Source organism: Buceros rhinoceros, unplaced genomic scaffold (genome assembly GCF_000710305.1).
Source record: "Buceros rhinoceros silvestris isolate BGI_N320 unplaced genomic scaffold, ASM71030v1 scaffold19245, whole genome shotgun sequence".
Lineage (NCBI taxonomy): Eukaryota > Metazoa > Chordata > Aves > Bucerotiformes > Bucerotidae > Buceros > Buceros rhinoceros.
This window is the reverse complement of record NW_010414916.1, coordinates 1-12,638: the sequence shown is the minus strand read 5'-3', so window position 1 is coordinate 12,638 and position 12,638 is coordinate 1. Positions and strand designations below refer to the sequence as shown.

Genomic DNA, 12,638 nt, shown 5'->3' with positions numbered 1-12,638 from the left:
TTGCTTCAGAATTGCCCTACACCAGTTATTTATAACTCCTGGTATCTTGGGCACTGAGAAATGGATGATGTATTGTTTCTTTGCCCTTCCTCCAGCCCCTACAGACTTGAGTAAAAACAACAGAAAGGGATTTTAAGAGCCAGTAAGAATTCCCATGATTACAGACATTGCATTCTGTTATTTAAAAACTAGAGCAACACATTAGCTGGATTAAAACAGTTACGTCTTTGCTCCCGGGAATGGTCTCAGAGCGGGCATATTCTGAATGATGCTCCTGCAGGTCTGATTCTTTAACATTTTTCTCAGTAACCCTGACCAAACGTATGTATGATAAAATTAAAATTATACTAAGATTTGCAGATGTGGCAAATAGCAGAAGGCAGAAATTGTTCGTTCAGTTTGGTTGGAATCATTAGTAAAACTGGACACAGGCAATCAATATTCCCAAAGTTAAAGTCAATATAAAATGAAGAATTCTATCTCACAAGTATCATCTTACAAATGTATGTATAAGAAGAATCACTACGCTTAGTAGTTTACCAATGTCATTTTAACTTATTCAGGGCCTTTTTAATTTCAAAGTTACCCTAAAATGACACAAGTCCCCAAACAGAGTTTTTAAATAGCTGTTTTGTACTTTGTTTAAGTACCTCTAGGAAATACATATTCCATTCCTAAATCTGATTTGACCTGAACCAGAAGAAAAACAGGTCAAGCTAAATTTATAAAGAGATTTGCTGTTCACCAGTAGAAATGTCTTAGGAGCCTACCATTTGTACAAAGATGTAAAGCAGACAATAAGTCAAATAGGTATAGGTACCTGAAAAAAGCGGAAGGGTAAGTTCAGGATACATCCTTGCTAGTTCATATGAAAGAAGGGCAAGTGAGACACTGTAAAGAGGTGGCAATGGACCATGCGTACCATACAAGATACTGCCCGGTCTTTGCTCAGCCACCTTTTTTGAATAAACAAAAAGCTTTGATTCAAGGATCTATAAAAGACAAAAAAAATAATGTAATGAGACAATAAAAATTCATTAATTCAGGAAATGTCAGCATTTTAAGTTTAGATACCAGAGAATGATCTACAATGCTTCTACATGCTCTCCAAATTTGAAAGACTTCATAACTAACATTTTTCCATTAATTTTTATATTAAAATAAGTATTTATAGCCAAACCAAAATTATTTATTTTCAAAACAAAACTCAAAAGCAAATAAACAATACTTTATAAGAAGTTCACAAAAAAAAAAAAGACAGAAGGACATAAAAAGCAGCTGATACATGCCTGCATAAGTTGCATGGAAATTTCATAAATCTCTCTGTTGGTGTCAGATGCCTTGAACAGCACCAAGTTTAAAAGCGTCACTATATCAAAAGGATAGTTCCTAGAAGAATAAACAGTACATTTTTGTGAACGTTGGGAGAGGAATGCAGATTATATTCACTCTGATTTGCCCTGTAATATGGTCTAAAAAGAACATAATATTTCTTTTCTCTGTTCTACCACCAGAACACGGGAAAGGGAGCTTTTATGAACACATGCTGGTACATCAAAGGGCCATCTGGTAAATGGGAAGAAAGAAATAAAGGATTATTTTTAATTACCTTGGGCTAGTGCTTAGGAATACACTGAGTTACCCACCGCGAGAAATGCAATACCTGCATCTGTAACTATTAATTCTTCTTAATTTATAACATAAACTGTTCATAGGACAGGCCAACACCCATGAGAGAAGAAGGGTAGCATGGAAATTTCCAGGGATAAAGTACTTCTTAAGCCAGACCGCAAGGAAAACAGTCCCTTTAGAGAAAAGACGCTACCTCTGACATAAACATTGCCAGATGCTAGACAGTTTTATCAAAACTGTTTTCAAAGAGTAAACATGAAGAACTGCTTCAAAAAGTCCACTATCTATAAAGTCAACGTTAATTGTAAGGGCAAACATATTAACGTGTTAACTTAATGAGAATATTCCTAGAAAAGCAATTAACATATCACAGTATTTGGATTTTCACTAAAGAAGTTTCTGCTTTCTCATGATGATTTGTAAACACACCTGATTCAACTGTGAACCATCAATTCCTCATCCTAGGTGCGAGCTACTGTGCTCCTGGATGGCTGCAGAATGCTTATTTGAACATTTTAGTGTTAAAAAAATATAGCAAATACATGCGTGGCATGGGACATTCCTGGTGATCCCAAATACTAGCTGCAATCCATTCTCTACACTAGTTTCTTTGTTCTGCTATTAAGTTTAAAAAATAATAATAAAAAAGAAATTGAGCAAAGTAGCTTTTTTGTAGAAATCTGTAGACATCAGCAATGAGATATTTTACTGCTGATTTTACAAGTTGTTTAAGGAGTGGACTCTCTATGTTGAGAGGCCACATGTTGATACATGGTAGAGGAAAAACTCTTAACAGTTCTCAAATATAAATAAAAATCCCCAACTTGGTACAAATTGGAGTTTCCCTTCAAAGTCAATCATGCAGATCATACTCTTTCTACTTTAAGTATGGGAAAGATTAATTTTTAGGACACAGTGGCATAGGTAACACAATCCAAGGAAAAAAGACTGGCTGAAAACCTGACATGTTTCTGTGTTCCTTAAACAACAACAAAAAGACCCCTTAAAGTAACTGATTTTGCAAGCACAAAATTCCAATCATATTTTTAAAATCTTACTATAATACAGTCTATAGCTTAGTTGCTCCTGTAAGAACAAAATGTTTTTACAGATAAATTCTAAAACATTTGACTTGTTTCGATTTTCTGTATCCAAGCACTTCTTTATTAAACTATGCCAAGACATATTGCCAAATTATTTTTTGTCAAGGCTAAAATCTTCCAATTTGTTTTAATTACATGCATATTATCTTTTTTTTAGACTACCACTGAATTTCTCTCTAAATTTTGTCTTGAAAAAATACAAAAGAGAAAAGATTTTTATGAAGGCCTGACACAAAAGCAATATTTGTACTTGTGTCTTCATGTAGCTCGTGCTTGCTTAGCATGAGCAGCAGTGATGATATCAGTAAAAGAACTAGTAGTCAAATCAAATGAAAGCCTTCGTATCTTCCTCAGCAAAATAGCATAAAAATGCCACAGATCTCAAAAATGTATATAGTGCAAGCATCTTCTACCAAGCACATCACTTTGCTTTCAGAATCATGGAAATAAAGCAATACAGTCCCCAAGAACTGTTTGAGAAGATATACCATAAGACTGTGACTAAATCCTTTACAATACAAGCTGAATCCGTGGTTTTCTTTACATCTCAAAGTGTAGATTGATGGATTAATTAATACCTGCTTCCACACACAGTTGCAATGGCTTTGAAACATCCAGAGGCAAGCTGGTATGATCCAGTGTAACATCGATCTATAGCCCAGTTGAAGAGATTGATTTGATCAGGATTCAGTTCCAGCAACAGGACTACAACTTCACAGCCAAGCTGATGAACCTGAGAACATAAATACATGTCAAAACATAATTGGTGAGATCAGATATGTTCATGCTCTACAATTCTTAGAGTGACATAGGAAAACGGAGTATTCAAAATTAGTAAAAAAGAAAACAAAATTTATCATAGATTTATTTTAGAGATAGCAGAGATTAAATGTGACTCAGTTTTCAATACTTATCACTTGAAAGAAAATTGTATGTTCAAAGACTACATAAATATGTAGCGGTGTATATACTAATGATCAATCAGACATAGTGATATAGTATTTGTTGATGATAATGAAAACGTCAGGAGGAAAAATGTACCTTTTCCTTTCTCTTGTGCTGTGTGTTTCTCTCCTACATCTGTAAGAATTTCACTTTTATATATCTTTATAGCTCCATCCCCACCAACATTCAAAAATCCTATCGAATTTCAGAAAGATTTTCTCTTTAGCTATCCTTTCTTTCTTTGAATTTGTCCAATCTTTTTCTCCCAGTCAATTACCATTTCTATGGCATGTACCCTCTAGCTGCTCCACAAGCCTTTAGATTTTGCTCTCTGTGTTTTTTTTAGCAATCACAGTGACCTGTGCTAGTATGAGACCTTTAGGGAGAACAGCAGGTCAAAGTGCAAGACACCACAAAGGAAAAGATTGTTGTTCTTTCTCTCCACTTCATGAAACCACCAATCTACTCCTCCTTAATCAAAGGGATAGTCCAACCATCTACAAATACAGAAATAGGACTGTGTAGTTATAAAGTCAAAACCCATCTTCACAGAAATGGAAGAGAAGACTGGAAGAATGATTTATTACATGTTCTTTAAAAAGAAAAAGAAATCTTTCTTTTCCTCTCCTGATTATTTATCCTCCTGAATTCTTTGGAAGATCTGCTCGCTTATTGTCACTCAGATTTATTTCACCAGCATTTGAGTCACCAAGCAGGAAAGGATTTTACATTCTTATTCCACAGAAACTTGGAGCAGGTGGGTGGAAGTATTCCAAATAGAAATACAAATATTTTTGAACTCACACCATTTTCAACCTTTCTTTATCATCAGATGAAAAGTTTACATTTTGGTAACAAGCAACACTGAGCCATAAGGCAATTTTTTTAGCTTATTATTTACCTACATTATATTTTTAGGAACAGTAATTCTTTTACTGTTTAAATGATTTTAAATGAATTACATTGTACGTATATTTGTAATACTTTTGTATTAGAACTTGCATATAGCTATTGTTTCCTGCTCCAAATAGAACACACACAATCACAGTTCTTAGTCACAAGCTCTTTACCCGCTCAGTACAGATATCGAAGTTACTCATCAGCGCTGCATTTCGGTGAGTACTTACACGTAAATCCTGACAAGCCAGAATGTTATCAAGCCATTTGTAAAGATACCCATCAGGAGAGAGACCAACATTATCAAATACAGGTCCACAGCAGAGCACAGCTGACATGGCCTAAAGACACAAGAAACTTTAGTTACACAAAAAAGAAAAATGAATGAGCTTTTGGAATGATTTGAGTCCAGATCCTGGCTAACAGGATTGCCACTTGTTTTTCTTTTTGAGGGAATTATGGTGAAAACAGTAACAGTTGATTTTGCTAGAATTCAGTACTTATGTTGCTATAGACATTACTGCATTCAAGATAATGCTCAGTTTAAGCATTCTGGAAAGAATACTATAGCGCAGTTTCCCCATTCTTTTGTCATTTTATTCAATCTTTACAAATCCCGCTACAAAAACAATTAAAATACACAGATGTTTCAATAGTATCTTTATGCAAAATTAAAATTGTTTTACACACAGTGATGCAGCTTATGTAAGTACATAAGCTATTATTTTCCCATCTTACTTTTGTGTGGGAGTTGCAACTGGTTTTGCCACAAAAGTATTTTATTATTATTGAGTATGTCTCCAGGCAAGCGTGGGAGACAGTCCTGAGATGTGCATGTGATGCTGAATTGGTACAGTATTTAATTTCAGAGATTCTCTCACTGATTCTGATAACCTGTTTAATGAACAGCTAACTAAAATTTTAAAACGCATTCTGGTTTTGAAAATAATTAGCCTCAAAAAGTGTCTACAAAGAAAAAAATGTGTAATCTCAGTGCCTTATACTGCTACATTCTGTGATACCATTGTACTTATACATCTGAGCATACATGTTTGCCTCAAATATGCCTGTTCAAATTTCTGTGAAATAAAAGCAAATAAACCTCACAATTACTTGTATTTTGACTGGAAAATTGCCATTACTGATTTTGACAGAGAAACTTTTAATACCTTTAATGCACAATACTGGTATCTTGTAATCTGATGATTTCTATCACTGTAACGGTCCAGTGGTGTGAACATAATACTGAAAGGTCCTGCCCACTGGCTGAATAAGATGAACAGGTGATGCCTCAAGCTCTGCTGAGGGAAGAGAAATCTCCTGTGGTGAACTAAGTGAAAAGAAATAGAAAGAGTTGTGATTTGTTAATGTTGAATACATGTTCATGTGGCAGAGATGATGACATGAATTTCAAATCTCTACAAAAAGGGAGGTTTTCTTAAATGTTCAATGTAGAGGCACTTCAAAGTGTCCAAGTTCCTTTTAAAAATCTAATGAAGTGAATCATATATCTAAGAACCTTCAGTTCTGAATTAATGTGTAGTTATACAAACATGTACAGCTGACTTCAGAAACAGCACGCAAGAAACTAACTATAGATTCAGACTTTTCACTGCCTCTTGTATTCCTTCAGTGGTAAATATTTACTTGTTTTTTCCAAACCTTTAAATACAAGCCCAAACAATACATATGTCTTACTCTAATACAGTCAGAGGTAGGGACAAGAAATAAAAGAAATTTGGCGCCTGTTTATTTATGACAAAGATGTGGTGTGTTTTCTGAATGGCTAAATTACCTGTGGAGCAAATGAAAATATCTATGAATTCTTAGCTATGTGGAGAAAAAAAAAGAGAAATCCACTATACAATAGTTTTAATTCCCCTAAGCAACACATGACGGCAGAGGCGGTACGATGCTTAATAAAGAGACTGGCAAACTGCTGTTGGCCAATCATTTTTCACCTAGAAACTGCTGGAAGCCAACAAAGTCTAACTGACAATACTAATGCAAATCAATATGAACAGTGGTTAAAGATGATAGATGTTGACAGAACAAATGTTTGCTTGCTAGGAGTCAAATGTTATGGCTCTGTTATTGATACATTTTAAAGCTATCTTGTTAGCAGAAAATGTATCTCTGCATTATTGAAATGGATCAGTTATTACTGTATTCCCTGAAAGCATACAGCATGGCTGTTTCATTGTGGAAAAATCACACAACATGCAGTTACTGTGTGGCCAATGCCTTGGAGAACGTGAGAATGAATGCCAAGAGGAAGGCCTTTGGAAACACTCATGGCCAAACAGCCACTAGACAAATTCTGTATTGTTAATGAACATCATTTAGAAGAGGAATAAAGGAAAGAAATTCAGTATTTATTTTGTTTGTTGTCAGTAGCTAAGAACTTAACACCACTCAGTAAAAAAGGGATTTTTTTACTGTCTTAAATGATAATGGCAGGGATGCTTTTTTCCTCATTATGTTCAACTATTACGTAATTTAATGTCTCTTATATCTAAAAGCAACTATACAACTCTGACAAAATTTACACACTGCAAACTTATGTGAAAGCATTCGTACATTATTTATTCCCTCGCTTTACTCTTTTGAATTCCTTTGTATTTGTTGCTACCAATGCTGCTGTGTCCTGCAATATACGAACTGAAGCAAGCAGATTTGCATGGACTGAGTAAGCTCCAGACCTCATCTTCCAGATCATCATCATCCTTCCAGAGGCCTTTTTAGCATTTTTCGCTAATGGAATTACATTACATTTTTTAAGTGATCTTTCAATTTCTAGAAATCACCTGGAGAAATCTTTGCTATACAGCTGGAGTCAGGTAACACGGGATACAGTCTCAGCCCCTCAGGCAAGCTTTTCACTACCTTTAAAATTGCACATTTCTGCACCTGCCTATATTCTTCAAGGCCTGTCTGAGTTTATGGGAAGTCTGGCAATAAAGTCAAAGGGAAGAAAATAAGGCTTTAGGTCAAAGAAATCTGGAGCTCCTTAGAGGTCACAGACAATTTCTTTGCTGGGCTTTTAAAGAGGTGATGCTTGTATCTGACTATCACAAGCTTCATCAAACTTTACTGGTTTTTTATTTGATTCTTAATAGACTTTTGAATACATTTTTGTCCACATTGCCCTTTGCATTTATTATATGACAATTTATAAGCAGTGAAAAAAGCACAGAAAAAAAAAGAAATAAAAAATAACTTTTCCAATACATATATTTACATATATTAAATGCATTTTCATAGTATGTTGAGATAATTTAGCACCATACCTGGAACACACTGAATCAAGTTGGCAATCATTGCACTGAAATGTGCTCTCATATCCTTAAGGATTTCAACTTCTTTGTCATTTTCGGCCTCCAGAAGCATGCGAGTCAGGTCAACATACTCTAAGAACAAGGCTCCAAGGGCTAACGTATCTCTTTCTAAGGCTCCATTTGTACTAGCATAAAGGAAAGTTGCACATTAATATACAATAACAGTGTAGTTATATGACAGGTTTCTGAAGAAATGCATAAAAATCTCTCCATATCTGATTGATAGACTACTCAGTTCTTCAAAGAATTTACTGACATAAACTCACTGTTACAAACCAGAAAATTATTTCACTTAAAGATCAATATTTATGATGAGTGGTAGTCCTACCTGTCACTTATAACACCAGCATCAGCAAGTAGTTCAAAAATTCGCAGTAACTGCAGTCTTAGCAGATCTCGGCGTTCTCGACGTTTCTTGTTCTTAGAATTAGAAAAAAATTACATTTTTTATATGCATAGATGCATACATTAAAAATTAGTAACTTCAGAAATGTCAGTACAGTAGTGAGAATTACAAATTCCACTGAAAGCATTTTCTTCATGAGGGAACTTGATTGCTTTTGGCTATTTCATCATAATGTGCTTACACATCAACACAGAACTAAATAGGACTTTGTAACTATTCTTGAACAAACTGGTAACAGCTACCTTAGTCTTCACTGAAAATGTGGAAATGAAATAATGAAATACTGGATATAAAATGAATTAATATTCAAGGTTCATGTGTCAAAAATCACGCTATCTTCAGGTAGCAAGGATATTCTTTTTAGCTTAACTCCACCCAGTTTGAGTGCTGGAAGCATTGTAACGTGCAGAACAGATATCCAGACCCTAGGAGAATATTTCACAGGTTAGCCGTTCTTGAATTCGGCAATGCTGTGGCTACATGAGCACCCATACTCAAGTTAGCTCCTAGCAAGCACCGCTCTAGTACACCCTTGGAAGTGTTGAGTGCGGTGGTTGCACACACAGTTAATATACTCCTCCTGCAGAACAGGACTGCACTGTTGTTAACTGGTTCATCGTATCTCATTATCTGCTAGAAAGCTGTCTTTTCTGTCTCCTATCTTGCCTTGAAAAATGTGAATGCAACAAGGCCTGTTCTCTGCTGAAGGGCTAAACTGACTTGCTTCTTTGTATCCTGCATCTCCACTAAGCAAAAAAATGTGAGAATGTCAAAAAGCTGTTACTGCACTAGAAGAAATTTGCTGTCAGAACAAGAAAAGCTCAGGGAAAGCTCAGATTTTCCTCTTCAGAATGTAAGAATGGCAATACTGAATGAGATCAAAGGCTTATCTCACCCAGTACTCTGGCTCTGCTGATGTAGTAGTAGCAAATGCCTGGGCAAAGGAAGTGCTACTTCCCCTGATGTTCTGACCCAGGACTTGCAATTTGCAGCATCCTAGCCAAAGGTTTTACTCAAATCATTATGTCATTTGTCTTGTCCTACTCCGAGCCCTGTTTTTCTCCCTTTACACCTTAATGCTTCCAGGAAGCACGTGTAGAGAAAAAAACAGTTTTATTGTAAGACGGTAGTTAACAGGCACAGCTGCCTCCTGCAACAGTGTTGGAGGCGAGCTGGCAAGCTCTGTGCCAGCACCCACATGGTGGATCTGGTGTAATGTCCATTTTGGTTTACCCCTGCAGTTCTTGGTAATTCTTTTTCTAGTCATAGCATATGTCAGTTCAAGGACGTTATTTCTGATGAGTTGGATACCTGCCTGCTGACATGGACGCCTGCCATGTTCTGTACAGATACAAAACCCATACAGTTGCTCCTGGGTTTACTGGTGATGCTGCTTGCAGGAAGGTGGCCCAGTTCTTCAAATCAGGAGCAATAAGAGGAATTAATGTGGCAGTTTCTTGATCTCATATTCCTCTACTGACACATGCACTAAATTTGCTCCTACAGCATACTGTAAATCTCTGCATTCTTGTGATTCCTTTCCTGAGGGGGACTGGATATGTATGTCTCCAGAAAAGGCCTTTCTATGCTAAGTTGTCTTTGATGATGCACAGGCAGAAATGCAGAGGCAAGTGGCTGCACTAATGTGTATTAACCCACTTCTGTCCAGTACCAGAACAAGTGACCTTCAAGTCAGTGACTTCATAGGGATGGAAGGCACACAAGTGAATTGAGGTGTGAAGCAACACAGAGTAGAAATGGTAGTGGACGTTTGCCAGACACAGACTTACGAATTGTCCACATAAAACTTAACACGAATGAAGCGCCTGCCAAATTAATTAATTTTTGTTTATTTCCATATTGGGCATAGTTGACAGCCTCTGTCCACCTATTAATGATTTATCTTCTTCCCGAGCACCGTCCTCTGCATGGCTTCTGCACCAAAGACTTTGCAGACAGGGACAGCAAGCACAGCAGGTCTCTGACAGCTTACTGAAACTGCTGTGGAGGACAGAGTAGTGAACAAACAGTTTGAAATTGCCTAAACCAGGTAAACAAGCTTGGGCAGAGGAGAGTCAGTCAGTCATCATGGCTTGGCTTCGTGAATGAAGATCTGGGAAGGGCTTTTCCCACGCTCACTGCAAGCGATGAGTGGACCCTTCGAGTCTGCTCGGTGGATTTTTTAGGTGAGGCGCAACGTGTGCGGAACTGGCTCCAACCTTTACACCTGAGGTTCATCTGCCAGGGCCTGGCGAGCTTGGACGGTGACAGTGAAGTCCTCGGGTTGTAGGTTTGGTTAGAGTATCCTTCTCTTAGATGGAGCCTTGAAAGGCTAAACGAGCTCCATCTGCCCGGGTTTGGGTCAGAGTTGTCCTTCTCCTAGGATGGTTGCCCGAAGGCTAGTGAGCCCATCCTGCCCGTGGACACACTTTGTCTGACCCTTCAGTTGAGACCTGTCTGGCCTGGGAGACCCCACCGGAGGCACACGCCACCACCAGCACAGCTCTCAACCTCACAAGGGCACACAAGCTCCTTCCCCACAGCAAGGGGGTGCCCGTGAAAGAGTCGCTGCTCTACCTCCGGACATCACAGACCTGGGCACGGGGCGGCCGGGGCCTGCCAAGAACGGGAGGCCTGGAGGACAGCAGAGGAGAGTATTAATGCAACAACATTGCTTTGTACACAGCTGCACAGATTTCTCACCAGAGCTGCATGGACACAATGGCTTTGTCTACACCGATAAACAGAGACAAGGACTGTTCATGACCCTAAAGTCAAGTAGCAAAAGTTGCCTCATATTCACTCTGCTCCAGAAGAGCTCAAGAAGGCTGGCTATGTCCTTGTTGCCTAGCGGGACTCATGAAATCCTTCACTAGCCCAAGGCATTATCGCTCTGTGTTTTCGTATCACACGCTGCCTGTCCTAAGGGCTGTGCTGCCGCCAGAGCAGTGGTTTCGCAGCCCGGGCTGTAGGCTGCTGCACGCAGGGATGTAGGGATAAGGGGAAGCGTAGCAGAGAAAAAGCAACTGGGGTACTTTGGAGGACTCTGTCTGGTGATTTGGTGCCTTCTGGGTATTGTTCCTGGGAGTGAGCTACCTCCAGAGCCATCTCAGATTTCTGTCTTGGAGCCAGCTGGAATGGTCCAAAACTGGGCCAGGGAGGAAAAATTGAGCAGAACCACAACTTGTGTCCAGTACTGAAGCCCTCCCCATGGCTTTCCCGTTTAGCTGCACAGACACGTCCTGTGACTAAACTGCTTACTGAGGCTACAGTCTACAACAGAGATTTTTAAGAACAGTCGAGACAACATCTGTCAGGAATGACACTCACAGGACTAGGTCATCCTCCCTTGGACAGACTGAATGACCTGCACTACTTTTGATTATAACGACAGAGAGTACTATAATACAGGTGAAAACACTGATTTTCATTTAGAATGAAAAAATATGTCAACTGAACTTGAAATAGATGACCCTGAGCACCTCGCAAATAAAAAAGCGCATACGAACATTGCTGTGAAATGTACTTGTAGCCCAGCTATATTACAAGGTATTTTAACCAGACATCGAAAGTGAATTTACAGTATCTCTGAGTTCCATATGAGAAGGGTCCATATTTGACTGGAATTTTTTCCTCAGACTGGATTTCTATATTGTACATTTTGCATCACTAACAGAATTTAAATTAAATTAGCTTTTAATGGAATTATTTAAAGTTATGTTCTTATACACAATTAATACAATTCTTGTTTCACACAGGGCTTAACTTGTTACATAGTACAGAAGAATATCCTTGTATTTCAAAAGGACAAAACTACTACTTTTAAATAAATTTGACAATTTAAACAAACCAGTACATTTAATTTCTGCAACTGACCTCTGGTCGTCTTTCTAGGGCTTCTTTCATTAGCGGGTGAAGTTCTTCTACTAATTCCCTATATTATACAAAAAAATCTTTGTAAATAAAATCCAGTCTCCACTGAAAAGCATCAATAGTTTATTCAATACATAAAAATAAATCTATTAAATACATAAAAAGTGCAAATAAAAACTATATTTATATTGCAACAAAAATAATGCATTTGGATTAGAGGGAAATAATTGAGAATGTGCGGAAAATGGGGAAATACCTGAAAACAAGGGAATTTGTTCTTCCAAATCCTAATACAAGTGATTCTGTTATTTCTATGCTTTCAAGTCTCATCAAAGGCACTAGTTGCTTTAGTAAGACTCCAACAGATGGAGTTCCAATAGCCTGAAATATATTAAGAAATTACTAAGATTTGTCAAGATTATCAGTACAAAGTAAATATATATA

The 12,638-nt window shown here is 37.6% G+C and overlaps 1 protein-coding gene across 1 annotated transcript in view; it reads right to left on the bottom strand.

Moving 5' to 3' along the window:
- Positions 1-12,575, bottom strand: part of FRY (furry homolog (Drosophila)) — a gene marked incomplete at its 5' end in the record, with an annotated part of 83,413 nt that extends 70,838 nt beyond the window's left edge. Inside the window, 9 exons of the mRNA XM_010137254.1 lie at positions 821-992; positions 1,290-1,389; positions 3,314-3,468; positions 4,808-4,918; positions 5,747-5,907; positions 7,868-8,040; positions 8,244-8,335; positions 12,198-12,255; positions 12,451-12,575. Of these exons, the coding sequence (XP_010135556.1) occupies positions 821-992; positions 1,290-1,389; positions 3,314-3,468; positions 4,808-4,918; positions 5,747-5,907; positions 7,868-8,040; positions 8,244-8,335; positions 12,198-12,255; positions 12,451-12,575 (1,147 nt within the window). The remainder of the gene's footprint in view (positions 1-820; positions 993-1,289; positions 1,390-3,313; positions 3,469-4,807; positions 4,919-5,746; positions 5,908-7,867; positions 8,041-8,243; positions 8,336-12,197; positions 12,256-12,450) is intronic.
- Positions 12,576-12,638: the final 63 nt, after the last annotated feature.